Source organism: Tetrao urogallus (assembly GCF_951394365.1).
Source record: "Tetrao urogallus genome assembly, chromosome: Z".
NCBI classification, from domain to species: Eukaryota; Metazoa; Chordata; class Aves; order Galliformes; family Phasianidae; genus Tetrao; species Tetrao urogallus.
Genome location: NC_136816.1, coordinates 47146496 through 47161408, shown reverse-complemented (window position 1 = coordinate 47161408; position 14913 = coordinate 47146496). Strand labels below are relative to the sequence as shown.

The following is a 14913-nucleotide window of genomic DNA, read 5'->3' as shown; positions in this document are numbered from 1 at the left end:
TTGGTAAAATCATCACTGCAATATGCAGTCTTTATGTGGAAAGATACTAGTAAGTCATCTTGAAGAAGCCTGTTTAAAAGCAAATCTTTATTCATGTCTGGTGAGCACTGTAATTATGTGGGTATGTTTTAGCCTTTATTTAATTATGCAAACATTATGTGTTTGCGGTCTAGCCAAAGTTATAGTTATGTTTTAATGTAAAGCAAGCAGTAGTAATTTTTACATTCTAATCACAGAATTGTAAGGGTTAGAAGGGACCTCTAGGGATCATCGAGTCCAGCCCCCCTGCAAAGCATGCCCCCTACAGCAGGCTGCGCAAGTAGGTATCCAGGTGGGTCTTGGGTACCTCCAGAGAAGGAGAATCCACAACCTCCCTGGGCAGCCTGTTCCTCTGATATTTGCAATGTTTAAATACATTAAAGTGAATATCGTAAGATGTTTTCCATTGTCAAGAGTATATTTCCATAGAGACTGTTTATTTTAATGACACAGACACGGTCCTTTAGGCTAATGATTTTAATGTACTCATAATGCTTTTAAAATAATGACTGTTAAACACTGTTCATGTGCTCTGCTTAGGAACTCATTTTTTTTACTATTTTTATTCAAGTTTGTATTTTGACTTTTAGTGCATGTTGATTTTTTTCTTTTACTTTTTTTTTTTTTTTTTTCCTAATTTCAGTATGGTAAAGTTTTAAAGCCAGAAAATTCCAGAGAGAGATGCAGCAATTCTAAATAAATCTCTAAAGCTATAAGAACTGATTGAGTATTCACAGTGTGGTAACTGTCTTCTAGCAGCGCTTGCTTTCTTGAGAGTTGACCTTTGAAATATCCAGGATAATGGCCACATAACAAGCTTCTAGTCAACTATGATATTATATGTCTACTGTGCTTTGCAACTTGAAAGTGTAAACAAAAAGAAGTATGGAGGGGGAAAGAAATGAGAATGTTCAGTTGAAGATTTTTTTTTTCACTATGGCTAATTTGTCAAAAAGGAAATCTTATGTTACCAATTCTGCTGTATTGCAGGGTTTGTTTGGCTCTGGTTTGGCATTTAATTTCTTTAAAGGATTTAGTGTACTTACATGAAGTACAAATGCAATCTCATTTACTATGCTCAACGTGTAAGATTTTTTACACCCCATTTTTACTGTGGTAAGATGAAGAACTTAAATCCTTTCTTGTGTCAGAATGTTTCTTATGTATTCTTTACAAAAGAATGTAATCACAGTTTTACTAGATATTTTAAAGATAAGTTATGCATAGTCTGATCACTGAAGTTCTTGTGCGTGTTTTTTGGCAATGGAATTAGACTTAAGAGCAACGAGCTGAACTGAGCTTTTCAGCTTTGGTAAGGCTAAACCTGAAAGCTATCATTTGTCACAGTGATATCTGAACTTCCTCTCTAGTTCCGCAACTGTGGTGTTTATTGGAACATGCTAGCTTTGTCTAAAACTTTTGATAGTTTTTGCTTGATATTTACCTTATTCAAAGCAGAAAATACCATGTTTTGTCTAGTTCAAATACTAGATACACTTTAGTGGAAACTTAGTCTAACACCTCAGTCTAGGTGTTTTCTGAAGAGATTTTTTGCCCTCTAAGATTTGTTCAGTCTGTTAACATCCTAGTTTTTTTTTTTAATCGTGGATATATGGCGTGCTGCTGCCAAACCACATGGTAGCTTAAACATTTTTTGCACTGTTTTGCAAGTGCCTTTCTAGAGGTAGAAGTTAAATACGGTTCTGTATTATGTTAATTACAGAAAACAGTATGATGAGCTTCAACACTTCGAAGTTAACATAGTATAGACATGACTTGCAGTAACGATGTTGATGATTAATCTCTTTTCTTTGCATTTAACAGACTTTTTATTATAGTACCTTTTGGTATACTCACATCATTCAACTAATTTATGCATCTCTTACTGACATTTTTGAACAAAATGTTGTATTAATCTGTGGAGTTAAAAGTAGTTTTCATATTTTAATTGATGTCTGTGGATTTTACTCCTGGTAAATATTCTGCAGAACTCAAGTTTGGCTTCTTCCCCACAGATACAGATACCAATAGCATGAGCTTCCATAGATTACTACCACAACTTTATGGTGTTCTTCCACCTTTTTTCTTTTCTAAAAACTGTATGCAGTGAAGTACTTATGATGATTTATTTTTTTTTTTAAACAACTTTTAAAATTTCTACAGGAAATGCTGCAAGAAAGACGGTAAACTAAAGTAAAACAGTTGTAAACAATAAGACAGTGTAGAGACAGGAAAATAATATTTTATTTCTTTTCTAGTATCTGTTTTGCTAATAATAGTGATAGAATACTAAAGGCAAACAAATAGTAAAGATGAACAACATCTAAAAATAGGAAAAATATGCTCTGAGAATATGTTGATTTTTTTTGTGAAGTGTACTATAATTTAAGACGTGTCTCTGTATGAGTCATATTTGTAGCAGCGATGTTTTGATTTACATTGAGCATCAGAGTAACATTTCTTAACAAAATTGTAACTTATTTAATGCCTTATGCTTCAAGTTTTCAGTAGATACATCTGTACTTGCGTACTGACTAATATCCAACGTATTATTCAATTTTACTTTTATATTACTTTCACTTTACCACGCAGATATGCTTAAATTTTAAGGTATGCTTATTTTTCATTCTAAGAATACAGATATTTGAATCCATACTCATGGTTTGTTAAACATAACATTTCATATTGTTTAGAATAAAAAAGACATAATTGTGTGCTTAAGTTTTAAAACACATTCACTACTTACGTGTTATATTAGAATTAGGAATTAGAGGATTCAAGCTGGATAGCTAAGCAAATAAACAAAGCAAGCAGTGGTATAGATAAGGAATGCCCTAACATAATTAGCTAGGTTAATAGCATTGAAAAGAAGCAGGAGAGCTGCTGGTTTTTTTGTTTTTTTTTTTTGTTTGTTTGTTTTTTGTTGTTGTTGTTGTTGTTTGTGCATATATGTATGTTTTTTCGTGGATTTTTAAATTTTATTTTATTTTATTTTTGTAGTGGTGTGCTGGTTTGTTTGTTTTAAAGAAACTAGGACTAATAAAAAGTATAGGGTTGTTAAGAGAATGCTCCCCAGGGCACAAAAAATAAGCAGGGAAACTGTGATGCTCTGAGAGGCTCCATTTGTATTTGTTTGTGTTTTCTGACCAAGACTGTGTACAATTTTTCCTTTTTGTATCTAAATGCATAATTTTTTATGACCATGAACTTGTGGTTGTGTCCTAGATAATCCAAAGGGATTTTGCACGCTACTGGAGAAGAGTTTCCATTCTGCCTTTCCCTGAAGTGTTGTACTGATCCCCACAGCCTTTTTAAAGGGGTAGTCATTCTCAGAAGTACTCTGATCTGCTACAAGGATGATTTTCTAGATAAATAGTTTGTTTTAAACGAAAGCTGGAGATTTTGCTCGAGCAGATCTGCAGATGTGGTGACAGCTGAAGGAATTTAAGTGCTATAATCATTCACAGAATGTGGCATGCTTTGCAATGCCTTCGGGTTCCAGCAGAAGCTGGAGTCCAGCCTTTTAGTGTGTGTAGTTGGACCATACAGTCTTGTCCAGATTGAGGTGCAGGAAGTTAGCTTTCCTGTGTTTACTACACTGTATAGAAATACAGATAAATCTTAGGGATATTTCCTACAGTGGATTGAACTGCTTTAAGCAATGCCACCTAGTTTGCAAAAGAAAATTATCTTAAATATCTTATTTTCTTAATCACAAGAACAAACCATTCTTTATCAGACTGATGTCTTTGCATTGATGTAGCATTTGTATGTTCTGTTGAAATATCCCCAAACTCCGAAATTTGCTAGTATTTATTGTGTATGCCATATAATTTACAATGGGAATTGCTACCCTCCAAGCATTGAAAGGAGTTGAAAGGGTCAAAATAAATGCAGATGCCAAAATGTTGGTACATGTAAAACAGAATTATAATGAATCAAGACACCATCAAAGTCCTCTTAAACTCTAGTTCCTTGGAGATCTAAACCACTGCAGAGCTTAAGGCCACCACAAAGGGTTTCGTTGCTTGTGGGTTTTTCTCAGGCTTAGTTTTCTTCTGCCTCAGTTAAGTCAGCATGTGGCAGAGTCCAAGAACTGGTGTCAGCACAAGGGAAGTGGTGGGAGCAGACAATGAGATGAGGGAGAGAGCAAAGCTATTCTTTCTTCCCAGAGATGGCCTCTTTTCTGAGAACTCTGGTCTTACTGAAGAAGCAGAGGCACACCCTCAAGCAAAATATTTGGGCAAGTCAAGTCCTAAATTCAAGTTACCACAAACTATTAACAGACAAATAGAAACTTTTTAATAGAGCATCTTAATTTACATTTCCATTGGCTGTTTCATTTGTCTGCTTCAAACTTAGGAGGGCATGAAGGCTTTGAGTCTGCTTTAATAGTAAAAACCACTCTTATGCATCAGTAATAAGCAGACAGAAACAGTAGTAAGATTTAGATGGATTTACTTTAATTAGATGCATGTTTTTTTGTGGGTAGATATGTACGTAAATTTCTTTCCCACATTGCTTTTAGCAGTAGTAAACGTGTTCCCCCACACATTTAGAGCTGTGAATCTGGTCACAGTCTAACTGCTTCCATACACCAGATTACCCATCTGGAAGTCTTGGAGATGTTCTGTTATTGTGGTTAACCTCATTTACTGTGGACCATAATATCGTTTCCTTACCTGTCTATAGTCTGATGTAGTTTTCTAGCTGAGAGCTTTTGGTATGAATGCACCACCTGGCTGTCTTCAGAAGGACTTTTAAATTGTCTCTGTGAATATTTCCTACAAATACTCTACAAATAAGGCTTAGAAAATTTGTACAACCTTCAGACATATTCTCAGGGACTTATGTAGTCTAATTATTTGAAAGAAACAAAACTGGTTGTTTATGCTTGGAGAATTGTCACCAGTGTGGCAATATTTAATCATTATCTTTAATTATATGTTTTCATTATTTCTGGGTAATGACACAGTGCACTTTAGTTTTGGTTAGCAGAATCTTGCATAACCTATTTCAAATAATGAACTGTGAACAGTGCAATAGTTTGTGTGTTTTGTTTTGTTTTTAATTCATAACAAAGCCTTCTAAAAATCTGTATAATCTTAACGCCTGTCTAATTTGGAAATAGGCCGTGTGCTACTGCTTTTATATTATGTCCAGGCATCTAATGTCTCTATGGCGGAGAAGAAAAAAATACATTCCTTTTGTTGTAGCATTCTCAATGGATACTTTAACTACAAACATAACAGTTGTGGAAAAACGTTAAACTTTGTAACTTTTGTAATTCAAGTCAGGACATCTGTGGTCTGTATTCCTTTAGTTGCTTTTGTATTTTCAGATTTTGAAGAGATTTGCTGGAACAAAGAGTAGGAATATAGCAGTATAAGCAAGACTACTTTTTGAAGAGAAGTTCAGCAAAACCTTAATCTCCTTCAGATCTTGTTTTAATAACTGAGTATCGCTCTCTGCAAGAAATGAAGCTGTCCAGCAAGCAAATTCCTTTCTGTTTTATGAAACTGATAATGACACATGATTCAGTGCAGTTAGGATGTGCTCAGTAATAAATTCTTCCAGTCTGGATTATAGTGAAAATTAGCAATCAGCTCTAAATTATTTAGTGCACTGAAGAATGCACAGTGTCATCAAGAGGGAGGAAAAGGAAACATTTGTAAAGCGTAGGAGTTGTATAACCTTTTCTTTCCTGCTGCATCTATAATTGAATTAGAATTTCATTAAATTCACTGTGAGCAAGTGAACACCTTTACTCTTTGGAGTCATAAATTATTTGCCTGTTGTGGAGACTGCACTGAATGCTGTCATCAATGATTACTGTTGGTAAATAAAATTAAATATCGTTTGCAGGACTAGATCTTAGTTTTCCAAAAATTTTTAGAAGCCTTTTGAAGCTTTCTATTAGTTTACAGTTATCTTTTTTATTGCTTTTCTTACTCTACGTGTTCCAACTAGCATCTGTTATTGTGTATTGTGAGACATGGTCTTGGTTTATTTCTAGCAATATATTTTCATTAAAATGTTTATTATACTTTATTCAAGAGGATAGGATTTTTACTCATCTGCTGCATTCAGCCAACAAAACAGTTTGTGGTTATTGAGATGGAACTGCAGTGCTATGGATGGCTGTCAATAAGGTTGTATTCAGTTATATTCTTGACGTGGCAGCCAGGTAATATGAGGAGAGTGAGCGAGTCTTTTGTTCATGTGAGTGCAACGAGTGTGTATTTTGGCTTTGGTAGAAGTTAGTATTACATAGAATTTTTGGTGTGAATTGAATCAGCATTGAAAAAAAATACACCAGTGAGATTTTTTGCATTGCTTAGGATTCATAAATTACTGAATCCAGATCTGCGAAAATAAATTGAATGTACTTTTTATTTTTCAGAGGCCCAGAAGACACGATAAATGATTGTAAAATCCTCTTTATAGAGGAAATGTACAAGATCGAAAAGCCAGGAGCTTACCCATTGACATTTGGTGATGGAGATTTCAAAAGTATGTGTTTCTTTTTTTTTTTTCATTATTTGAACAGGCCTAAAAATTGAGTACTTGAATGATGCTTCTTTAAAAATAAGAACTGGAATGCAAAAGTAGTAGTAAATATTTCCATGTGCAGGAAAGCAGTAATGTAATTCTTTTTAGATTTCTGTTCTAAAACTGTATTTACTGTAAGGTGTCTTTTAAAATCTTTGTTCTATGAGTCATGAGCAGGGAAGTGGGAACATTCCAGACAAGCTGTGTAGAATGAGTTCATAATGATAGTCAAGTTACTAAACAGTTGTTCAGATTACCAGAACTTCTATGACAATTGATACACATTCAATCTTCTAATAAATCAATAAATGCCAAAGACAGAAGCGGTCTGTGATTCTACTCTTTAACCCTGTCATTACATAAGAATTGTATATAAATAAATGAATAAATAAAGGACTGTATGTCAAAGCTGTTAGTACAGCTGTTAGTGAAAAGAATCAGATATTTAGTATTTGAATGGTTATTTGGCCCAGCAAAACCTTCTGAAAACAACTGCCTTATTTCCTCATCCTCCCCACAACCAAAGGAAGGAGTTGGTAGCATATATAAAACACAACGTGGCATTTTGTCCGAAGTTTAAAGATACATTGTAGTTTCACTATTCACAATAGTGAATGAGACTGAGAGACTGATCTCCACCTTTACTAGTGGATGTTTCTGAATTAAAAAATGAGGTAGTTACATAATATTTTAAATACAGACTCCAGGTGTTTTTCAGAGCTTTTATGGGTAGCTTTGAATGCACAAGAACTAATCTGCTTACTGCTAATTTGCAGTCATCTGAAGAAACAATTTTTTTTAGAAAACACGTTCCATTTGAAGTGATACCCTGAAAATACAAATACTAATTTCTGTAAATGAATTTTTCACAACTCTTTTCTTATTACTTGTGATTTACTTTCCTGAAATGGCTCACAAAAAAAAAATCGTGTGTATCTTATTAGTAAAATCAAAGGGATTTTGCAACATCTAAAAATGAGTATTTTTATAAATTGTATCATGAGAAATTTTACACATACTACTTTACGTTAACATATTTACTTAGTTTGCAAGTATAATTATTTATGAAACTTTTTAAAAGGCATAATTTTTTTTTGTTCTTCCCACGCATATTCTATTTAATTAATTAATTTTGAAATGTATTTATGTGTTAAGGAAATGAATAATTTCTATATTGCTGATTATACAAAATTGGCAAAGTAGGACCATCTGAGTCCTGAGTGGGTATTTATTCATTTTGTATTCTCTATTTCTTGTGCTGACTTTCGTTTTTATTGCTTCAAATTCAGGCTCCTTATTTTCACTTATATCGTTGCCCTATTCATTTCTGTTCATGTGATTCTGTTTTTTGTAGCAAGCTGTCTTGTCATTGCTCACTTTTGAACAGTGCACATCTGTTGAGCTATAAGCCATATGTAGTACAGTCTTTGCCTCTCAACTGTATTTCTCTAGTCCTAGAGAAATACAGTCCAGTCTAGTTTGTATTTAAACATTTTGAATATGTATGCATATATCTGCATGCACAACTACTTTATATGTATGCTATGAAAAATGGTATAATCTTGTTACAACAGCAGGTGAAATTAACTGGCCTTAAATGCTCCATTAGATTGTTGTGAATACAATCAGAAAATGCACTGACTGTATTTTTGCCTATATTAAGCCCCTGTTTGTGTCTTTCCATAAGTTAGAATAACTAGTCAGCTGGATAAACAGTGCAGGAAAATTGTTTGTCTGTGGTTATATGTTACTTAGACTTTGTGTGTGTCAAGTAGGAAAAATGTGTATGGTGTGTCAATGTAAGTTTAGCTTTTGCATTTAAATAGAAGGCAGTTATTTTATAATAATTGAATGAGAGCCTAAATTCTGCAGTACAGGAAAAACATCATAGCTAAAAGCTGTTAGAAAATTAAGTAGTTACGTTCTTGTTATTAAATATCAAGTATTTCTATGTAAAATGAAATTAAAAGCTGGACATCAAGATACATTATTTCCATTAGGATTAATGAGTGAAATAAACATGGGATAACTCGGAAGAGTTATAAAACAAGTTATAAAATAAGTAAAACAAGAGACTGCAAAGTAATACGTGCAACCCAAGGCTACTATGTGCTGGGGACAAACAGGCCTGTCTCGATATGACCAAGGATATTCAGTGTATTTCATTGATGAAATAAAGGCAGAAATGTAAGAAATTAAAGTCAGGTAATGAAAATGAATTTCATAGGTATACTGATGAATGTCAAAAAACTTCAGGTATCATTGAACTGAATAAATACATCAACCTCTACTTGCTTATTGATTAATCTTTTTTAAGATTGTTGCTAATCTTTGAGTAAATTTCGTAAGCCTAGGCAACCCACAATACAAAGATACAGATAAAAAAGGTTTTTTTTTTTTGTCTGCTATTTATCAGATGAGGCAGTGTTTCTGTAAGGAGAGCTCAGTCAGAGAGCTAGTGCTGGTAGCCTTACAGATTTGCTCATCATGTTTCCATGGTATCTCACTAGGTGTTCTATTTGTAGCTGGTAATTTTTCATTTTCAGACATTCTTTTAAGTTTTTCAACTTTTCTGTTTTTTGTCTTAAAAATTGCGGGTAGCTGTACTCCTTCGCTTGTGAAAAGCATTGCTCAAGATCACCCAGAAGGACTGTTGATATAAAACAACGTCTAGCATTCCAGTCCCCCTTTCTGATAAGACTTTCAGTCTAGAGCTTCTTCTGTCCACAGAATTTTTATGCTGATATCTTATTCATGTTGACCACATTTTCTGTAATGTCTATTATGTTGTGAGGTCAGATTTTTCCCAAGAAGCGAATGGTATTTCCGTGAACCTTCAGTTATTCTTTTTGCTCTCTGTATGTTTAGAAAAAATGTAAAAGTATCCTGAACTCTTCTGGTAAATTAACCATTTTTCTTTCTATTCAGGAATCAGCTCTTAAAAGAAGTATTGATGGTTTATGTTATACAAGCAAGCTAACCTACAGTGAATTAATAAGCTTTCCAGCTTCTATGTGCATCAACTTAAACAATAGCTCATGGTGAAGAAAAATAAGAATTAAAGCTAAGAGAAGATGAAAGCTTGTGCTTGAGCAGTGTTGCCCTGCATGAGTCAAAGAACTCTAGAGTTCGAAAATTCCAGTTTCCTATAAAGTGTGTCTGAAAGGCACAAGTCCTTTAGAATGAAAGAAATCCTGTTTTGCTAAGGATTATAGATAAATCTTCTATGAGAAAGACAATTTTTATGATTTTTCACTTGTACCCTCTCTATTTGTGTAATATTCTTAGACCTCCTTGTCAGATTTATTCCGAATGTATTTGCTTGTGACATCATGGCCATAATCTCTGAGGCTTGTTCCAGAGAATGAAAGTGGCAGTTTTTGTATGACTAATGACTTGGGCTATTTTTGGCAAAGATTATGATGTGGATAATTTTGCCTGTCCTGATCATGCTGCTCTTCTTGGCAAGTTGCCGTTTTGACTAGACGTTATCGAACAATGCAGAAGTTTCTCAGATAGTTTGCCCGAGAAAATTCATCTAAAGTGTTAGTATTCCAGCTATTTCAGTTTCTGAACTACTGTAATTCATGGTCAATTTTTTTCCGGAATTGTATACAAAAGAATATTTGCTAGCTTAGTCTTCCCTATTCCCTTTTCTGAGTTTGCATTAAGATTTTTCCAGTTAGATTACAGTAAGAGAGTACATGTTAAAGTACTCTTGCAAACTGAAGGCCATTATCAGTAGTTAAAATGTAAAATAACACATTTTGTTTTTTGGAAAGAAAAGTCTGTTCTTCCTACTATACAATATTTCTGACAGTCTACAGCTACTTTAAAGCTTCAGATCTGTTTAAGAGGATAAAATTACAGAATGTTGTATTAGGGCCTAAGGGCCAGAAGTTCAAGTTGTAGACTTCACAAAATGGGTGAAGAAAGTTAGGTAGTAGCCCTTTTTAATTTTGTATATTGTAAACTTTTAGAAAAAGATCTCTGAATTATTTCAGTTGTCTAGATTCCTACTGCAAACTTTGAACTCCAAATAGGTTTCTAGTCTTTCTTAACTCCTGATTCAAAAGCACTTCCTTCTTTCAGATAAGCAAATATTTCTAGGCCAGTTTGGATGTACTCAATCATTGTACTGGGTTAGTTTAAGCTCAAATTCACTTCCATGGCATTTCTACATGATTTTCACAAAGAACATGTACATGAGCATGTAAGGACTTGATTATCCTTGTGGTTCCCTTCCAACTCAGGATATTCTGTGATCCTATGATTTTATTTATTTATTTTTCTTTTAATGAAGATTTGCTTCAGCAGTGATCATGTTCTCTTCTGGAGTGTTCTCGCATTTCTCTGGACTTTCCATTTGTTTCAATTTTTTTTTTTTTTTTTTAATCTTGTAAATTCTCCTGTATGTATTTAGTGTTTCCTCTCTGTACTCTTTCACATCTGTTTTAAGCTACTAAATGCTTTTCTATTCTATAAAAGCATTTTTTCCATCTTTTGGAAAATCAGTGCTGATGTTTGGGATTTTTTATGTGATCTCTTGAGTCCAAATTTCCAAGCAAGCTGAAACAGAAAGTTAGTGCTTCTTTGTGTGTAAACTAAACCATTATTGTGAACAACTGATGATTTTGGGGTGCTTATGAATTTAGACGATTCTTAGTCAGTTCTTCTGTGCAATTCTAAACTTAGTTTTAAGGGGGAAACAGCTGTTCTAGATTGTAGTTTTTTTCTTTATTTGGTTGGTACCAATTACCTAGTTGCGGATTCTTCATGGCTGTATTTAAGAATCCTCCAACTAAAGGTTGTGCAAGGTTTTATCTGAAGGGAGACTCTGCAGATGGCATCTTGGGGGTGCTGAGGCACGATGGGCTAGTGGGGAGAGAAAAAAAGAGAAGTTCTTTGGGCATTGTCAGTGCTGCTTGTTTATACGAAGAACACATCCCTTTAGCCTGGATAGTCAAATATAAGTATCAGTGTGGAAAGAATCCATTTTGAAGAGGGTGGTTTTGGAGTGCAGAAAGAATTGTTTCCTATTGCTACAGTAATACTATTATCTAGGATACATGGCATTTGACTTTTTCTTTGTTTTTGACAGGAAAAAGTGGCCCTGAGTGCAAGCACTGTAGGGCTGATCCAGATAAGGAATGCCGGTTTTGTTCGTGTTACTTGTGTGGTGGAAAACAGGATGCTCACATGCAACTCCTGTGTGATGAATGTAATATGGCTTATCACATATACTGCCTGAACCCTCCCTTAAGCAAGATACCAGAAGATGAGGACTGGTAAATATACAAGGATGATTTACTTATCTATATTACCATTATGCACAAGGTACCTCTTTGTTATTTGCACCTCATGAGGGACAGAACTGAAAAATATTTATAATTCTGTTTTTCATCTGTTTACTTAATATAAATACGTTATGTTTTCTGTCAAGATATTTTTTAAAAAATCATTCATAAAGGATTAGTAGTAAGCTTTAATTGTCATTACTGGGTTTAAAAAACTGATACGTTAATTTTATTCGTTTTAATCATTATTATATTGCCTGACCTGTATTTATCTGCAGTGGTTGTTCCCTTTTAATGTTGTTCAAAATTCTTGAACAACTCAGTTTCCTCAACTTCCTCTTTCCCTTCATCCTCTGATAGTATTACTAGCCCTGTGCTGTGATGTTTGTCTGTCTTCTGATTGCCTCTACCCCATTCCTTTCTTCCACTGTAGGAATTCCACCAGTTTGTCATTCTCCATTTCTACTCTCCCTGGCTCAGTCAGCAGGAAAACTAAGCTAACTCACATTGTTAAATCAAGATATTTGTATTTTGAAGTTAGTCTGCACAGAGCCAGAAGCAGCCCATTAAGTTATCTTGGGCTGTGCCATTTTTTGTCTTTACTAGCTATCTGCATTTTACACTATTCATATTTTTAACCTGTCTGTGGTTTAAATGAGGTGCTAATCCTTTATAAATGACTATTAAATAGAAATTCATTCTAATAAAGTTTTCCATTATGTAGACATCATTAAATGCCCAAGGTGTCAACAGATAACATTTTATGGAATGTTTTCGGGCCTTGTGATTAATCTTTGAGGAACCGTACACTTCACCTAAAAATTCCATTAACTGGTGTGGAAGTTTCAACGTTCTCTGGAAATAAATCTCAGTTTATTATACTGTAGTGGATGCCACGTTCAAAGTAGGTTTGTGTACTGGTATCTAATGCTGTGCCTGTTTTCTATGGTGCTGCATTTTTAAGGAGCTACGTCAGTGTTGATGCTGATGTGCGATTAAGCAATTGAGAGCACTAAAACTGATAGGTGTGTCAGTGTGTACATTTGGCCTCACAGATATTATTGTATCTTTTTCCTATGGAATTGCTTCATTGAGAAGAATTGTATTCACTGTTTCTTGGAAGAATTGCTGGCTTGAAACAGTATCTAAAAATATTTTAAATGCCTGCTGGAAATAGGTATGGGTTGTTGGAACATAAAACACCGTTTATTTCAGTGTTGCCTGTGTTCTTTCCACTTCTTCTCAATGACAGTATGCTTATGCAGCAGTGTTTATTATGCAGCATATTAATCCTAAGTATTTCCAAGATCAGGGCAGATTGCTCTTCTGTACATGACGTATCCTTACTTCCTACTAATTGCCAGCATTGATGAATTGATATCATGTACTGGCGACTGTTCTCAACACAAGTGGTTTCTTTTTGTTATTTATTTACTGCAGTCCTTGAACACTGTTATTATCTAATAGTGCTCAACTTTTGGGCATACTAGCCAAGAAGTTCCTACTTGATTTCATTCATAATGTTTGGTCCATGCATTCTTCTGCTCTTATCCAATACTACAGCAATATTTAGTCATTATAAAGTTTCTGATTTAAAAAAAAAAATATATATATATATATATATGCTTCAAATATATATGACCCCCCCTCCCACAAAACCCCCAAATCATTCATTTTACTCTGAGAGCAATTTATTTTCACCAGTTTCTCCTGCATCTTCAAATGAACAGTGCGTTTACTAATTGGTTTACTAGTCCTGAAATATCACCAGCCACTGGTGTCTCTTTCTAGAGTGCTAAGATTCTCTTGGCCAGCTGAGTGCCAAATGATTGTTATGATTAGTTATTACTGCTCTGACATTCACTGGCATCCATTCTTTTCAGGAGCTTATTAGGAGATGTTCTTAGGAGTTACCCTATGTTTTTTTTTGTTTTGTAACAATATGAACCTTAAGATTTATTTAAGTAACTAAATCACCACATCTGTGAATTAAATCATTGGATGGGAGTGGTGCTGTTATGAAGATGTTGTCTCTTTTATTGTTAATTTTGAGATACTTAGTGATACCAGGCCTCTGCAGTCTTAATGATTGGTTCAGTAGAAGCTGTGCCGTTACTCTTGGCAAAACAGTGTCTCCTATCAAAGAGGATGTCTGTGTCCTCACAACTTCTTGGAATCATAGAATGGCTTGGATTGGAAGGGACTTTAAAGATTGTCTAGTATTCTGTCACACTAGCAAATGGTGATGGCTTGTGATTCTTAAGTTCATTCTTAGTCTAGTTTACTTTAGAAGGCAAACTACCTGTTTCATTCTCTGAAGAAGATTATAGGGCTCTTCTTCAGAGAGGAGGCTATCAATTTAGCACTGATGCCACACTATTTAATATTCCATACAAACCTCAATTTAAAAAGTGTGAAGGTAGGATGGTTACCCTGTCATGAAGCAGAGAGTGTCATTGTTAACCTTGTGAACTTATATTAATGACACAGAGTTGTTTGAGTTGGAAGGGACTCCTGAAGGTCATCTAGTCTATCTCCCTGCAGTGAAGAGTGATACCTACAGGTAGATCAGGTTGCTCTGAGACCCAAATAGCCTAACTTTGAGTGTCTCCATAAGCAGGGCATCCACCACCTCTTTGGGTACCTTGCTTCACAACCCTAATCTAGTAAATTAGTAAAAAAAATTCTGCTTATGTCCAGTTTAAATCTTCTGTCTTGTAGTTTGAAACAATTTCCCTTTGTCCTGTCACAACAGACTCTGCTAAAGAGTCTTTCCCTTCTTACAGCTCCCCTTTAGATACTGAACTGCGATTATCCACAGAGCCTTCTCTTTTCCAGGCAGAACAAGCCCCAGCTCTCTCAGCCTGTCTCCGCAGGGGAGATGTCCCTTCTTTGAAGGTGGCACTGCATGCTTTTTTTCAAACAACTATAATATCATTCAGAGCTTTAGCGATAGAGAAATTCAGCATCTTGTATTATTTTTCTTTCTTTTTATCAGTGTAGTTTCAATATCTAAATGGTTCAA

At 34.6% G+C, this 14913-nt stretch overlaps 1 protein-coding gene across 2 annotated transcripts in view; it reads left to right on the top strand.

Annotated features, from left to right (window-relative positions):
* Positions 1–14913, top strand: part of UHRF2 (ubiquitin like with PHD and ring finger domains 2) — a gene marked incomplete at both ends in the record, with an annotated part of 74283 nt that overhangs the window by 41935 nt on the left and 17435 nt on the right. For both annotated transcript variants that reach the window (XM_079548475.1, XM_079548474.1), the window contains 2 exons: positions 6443–6552; positions 11693–11879. In XM_079548475.1, the coding sequence (XP_079404601.1) occupies positions 6443–6552; positions 11693–11879 (297 nt within the window). The remainder of the gene's footprint in view (positions 1–6442; positions 6553–11692; positions 11880–14913) is intronic.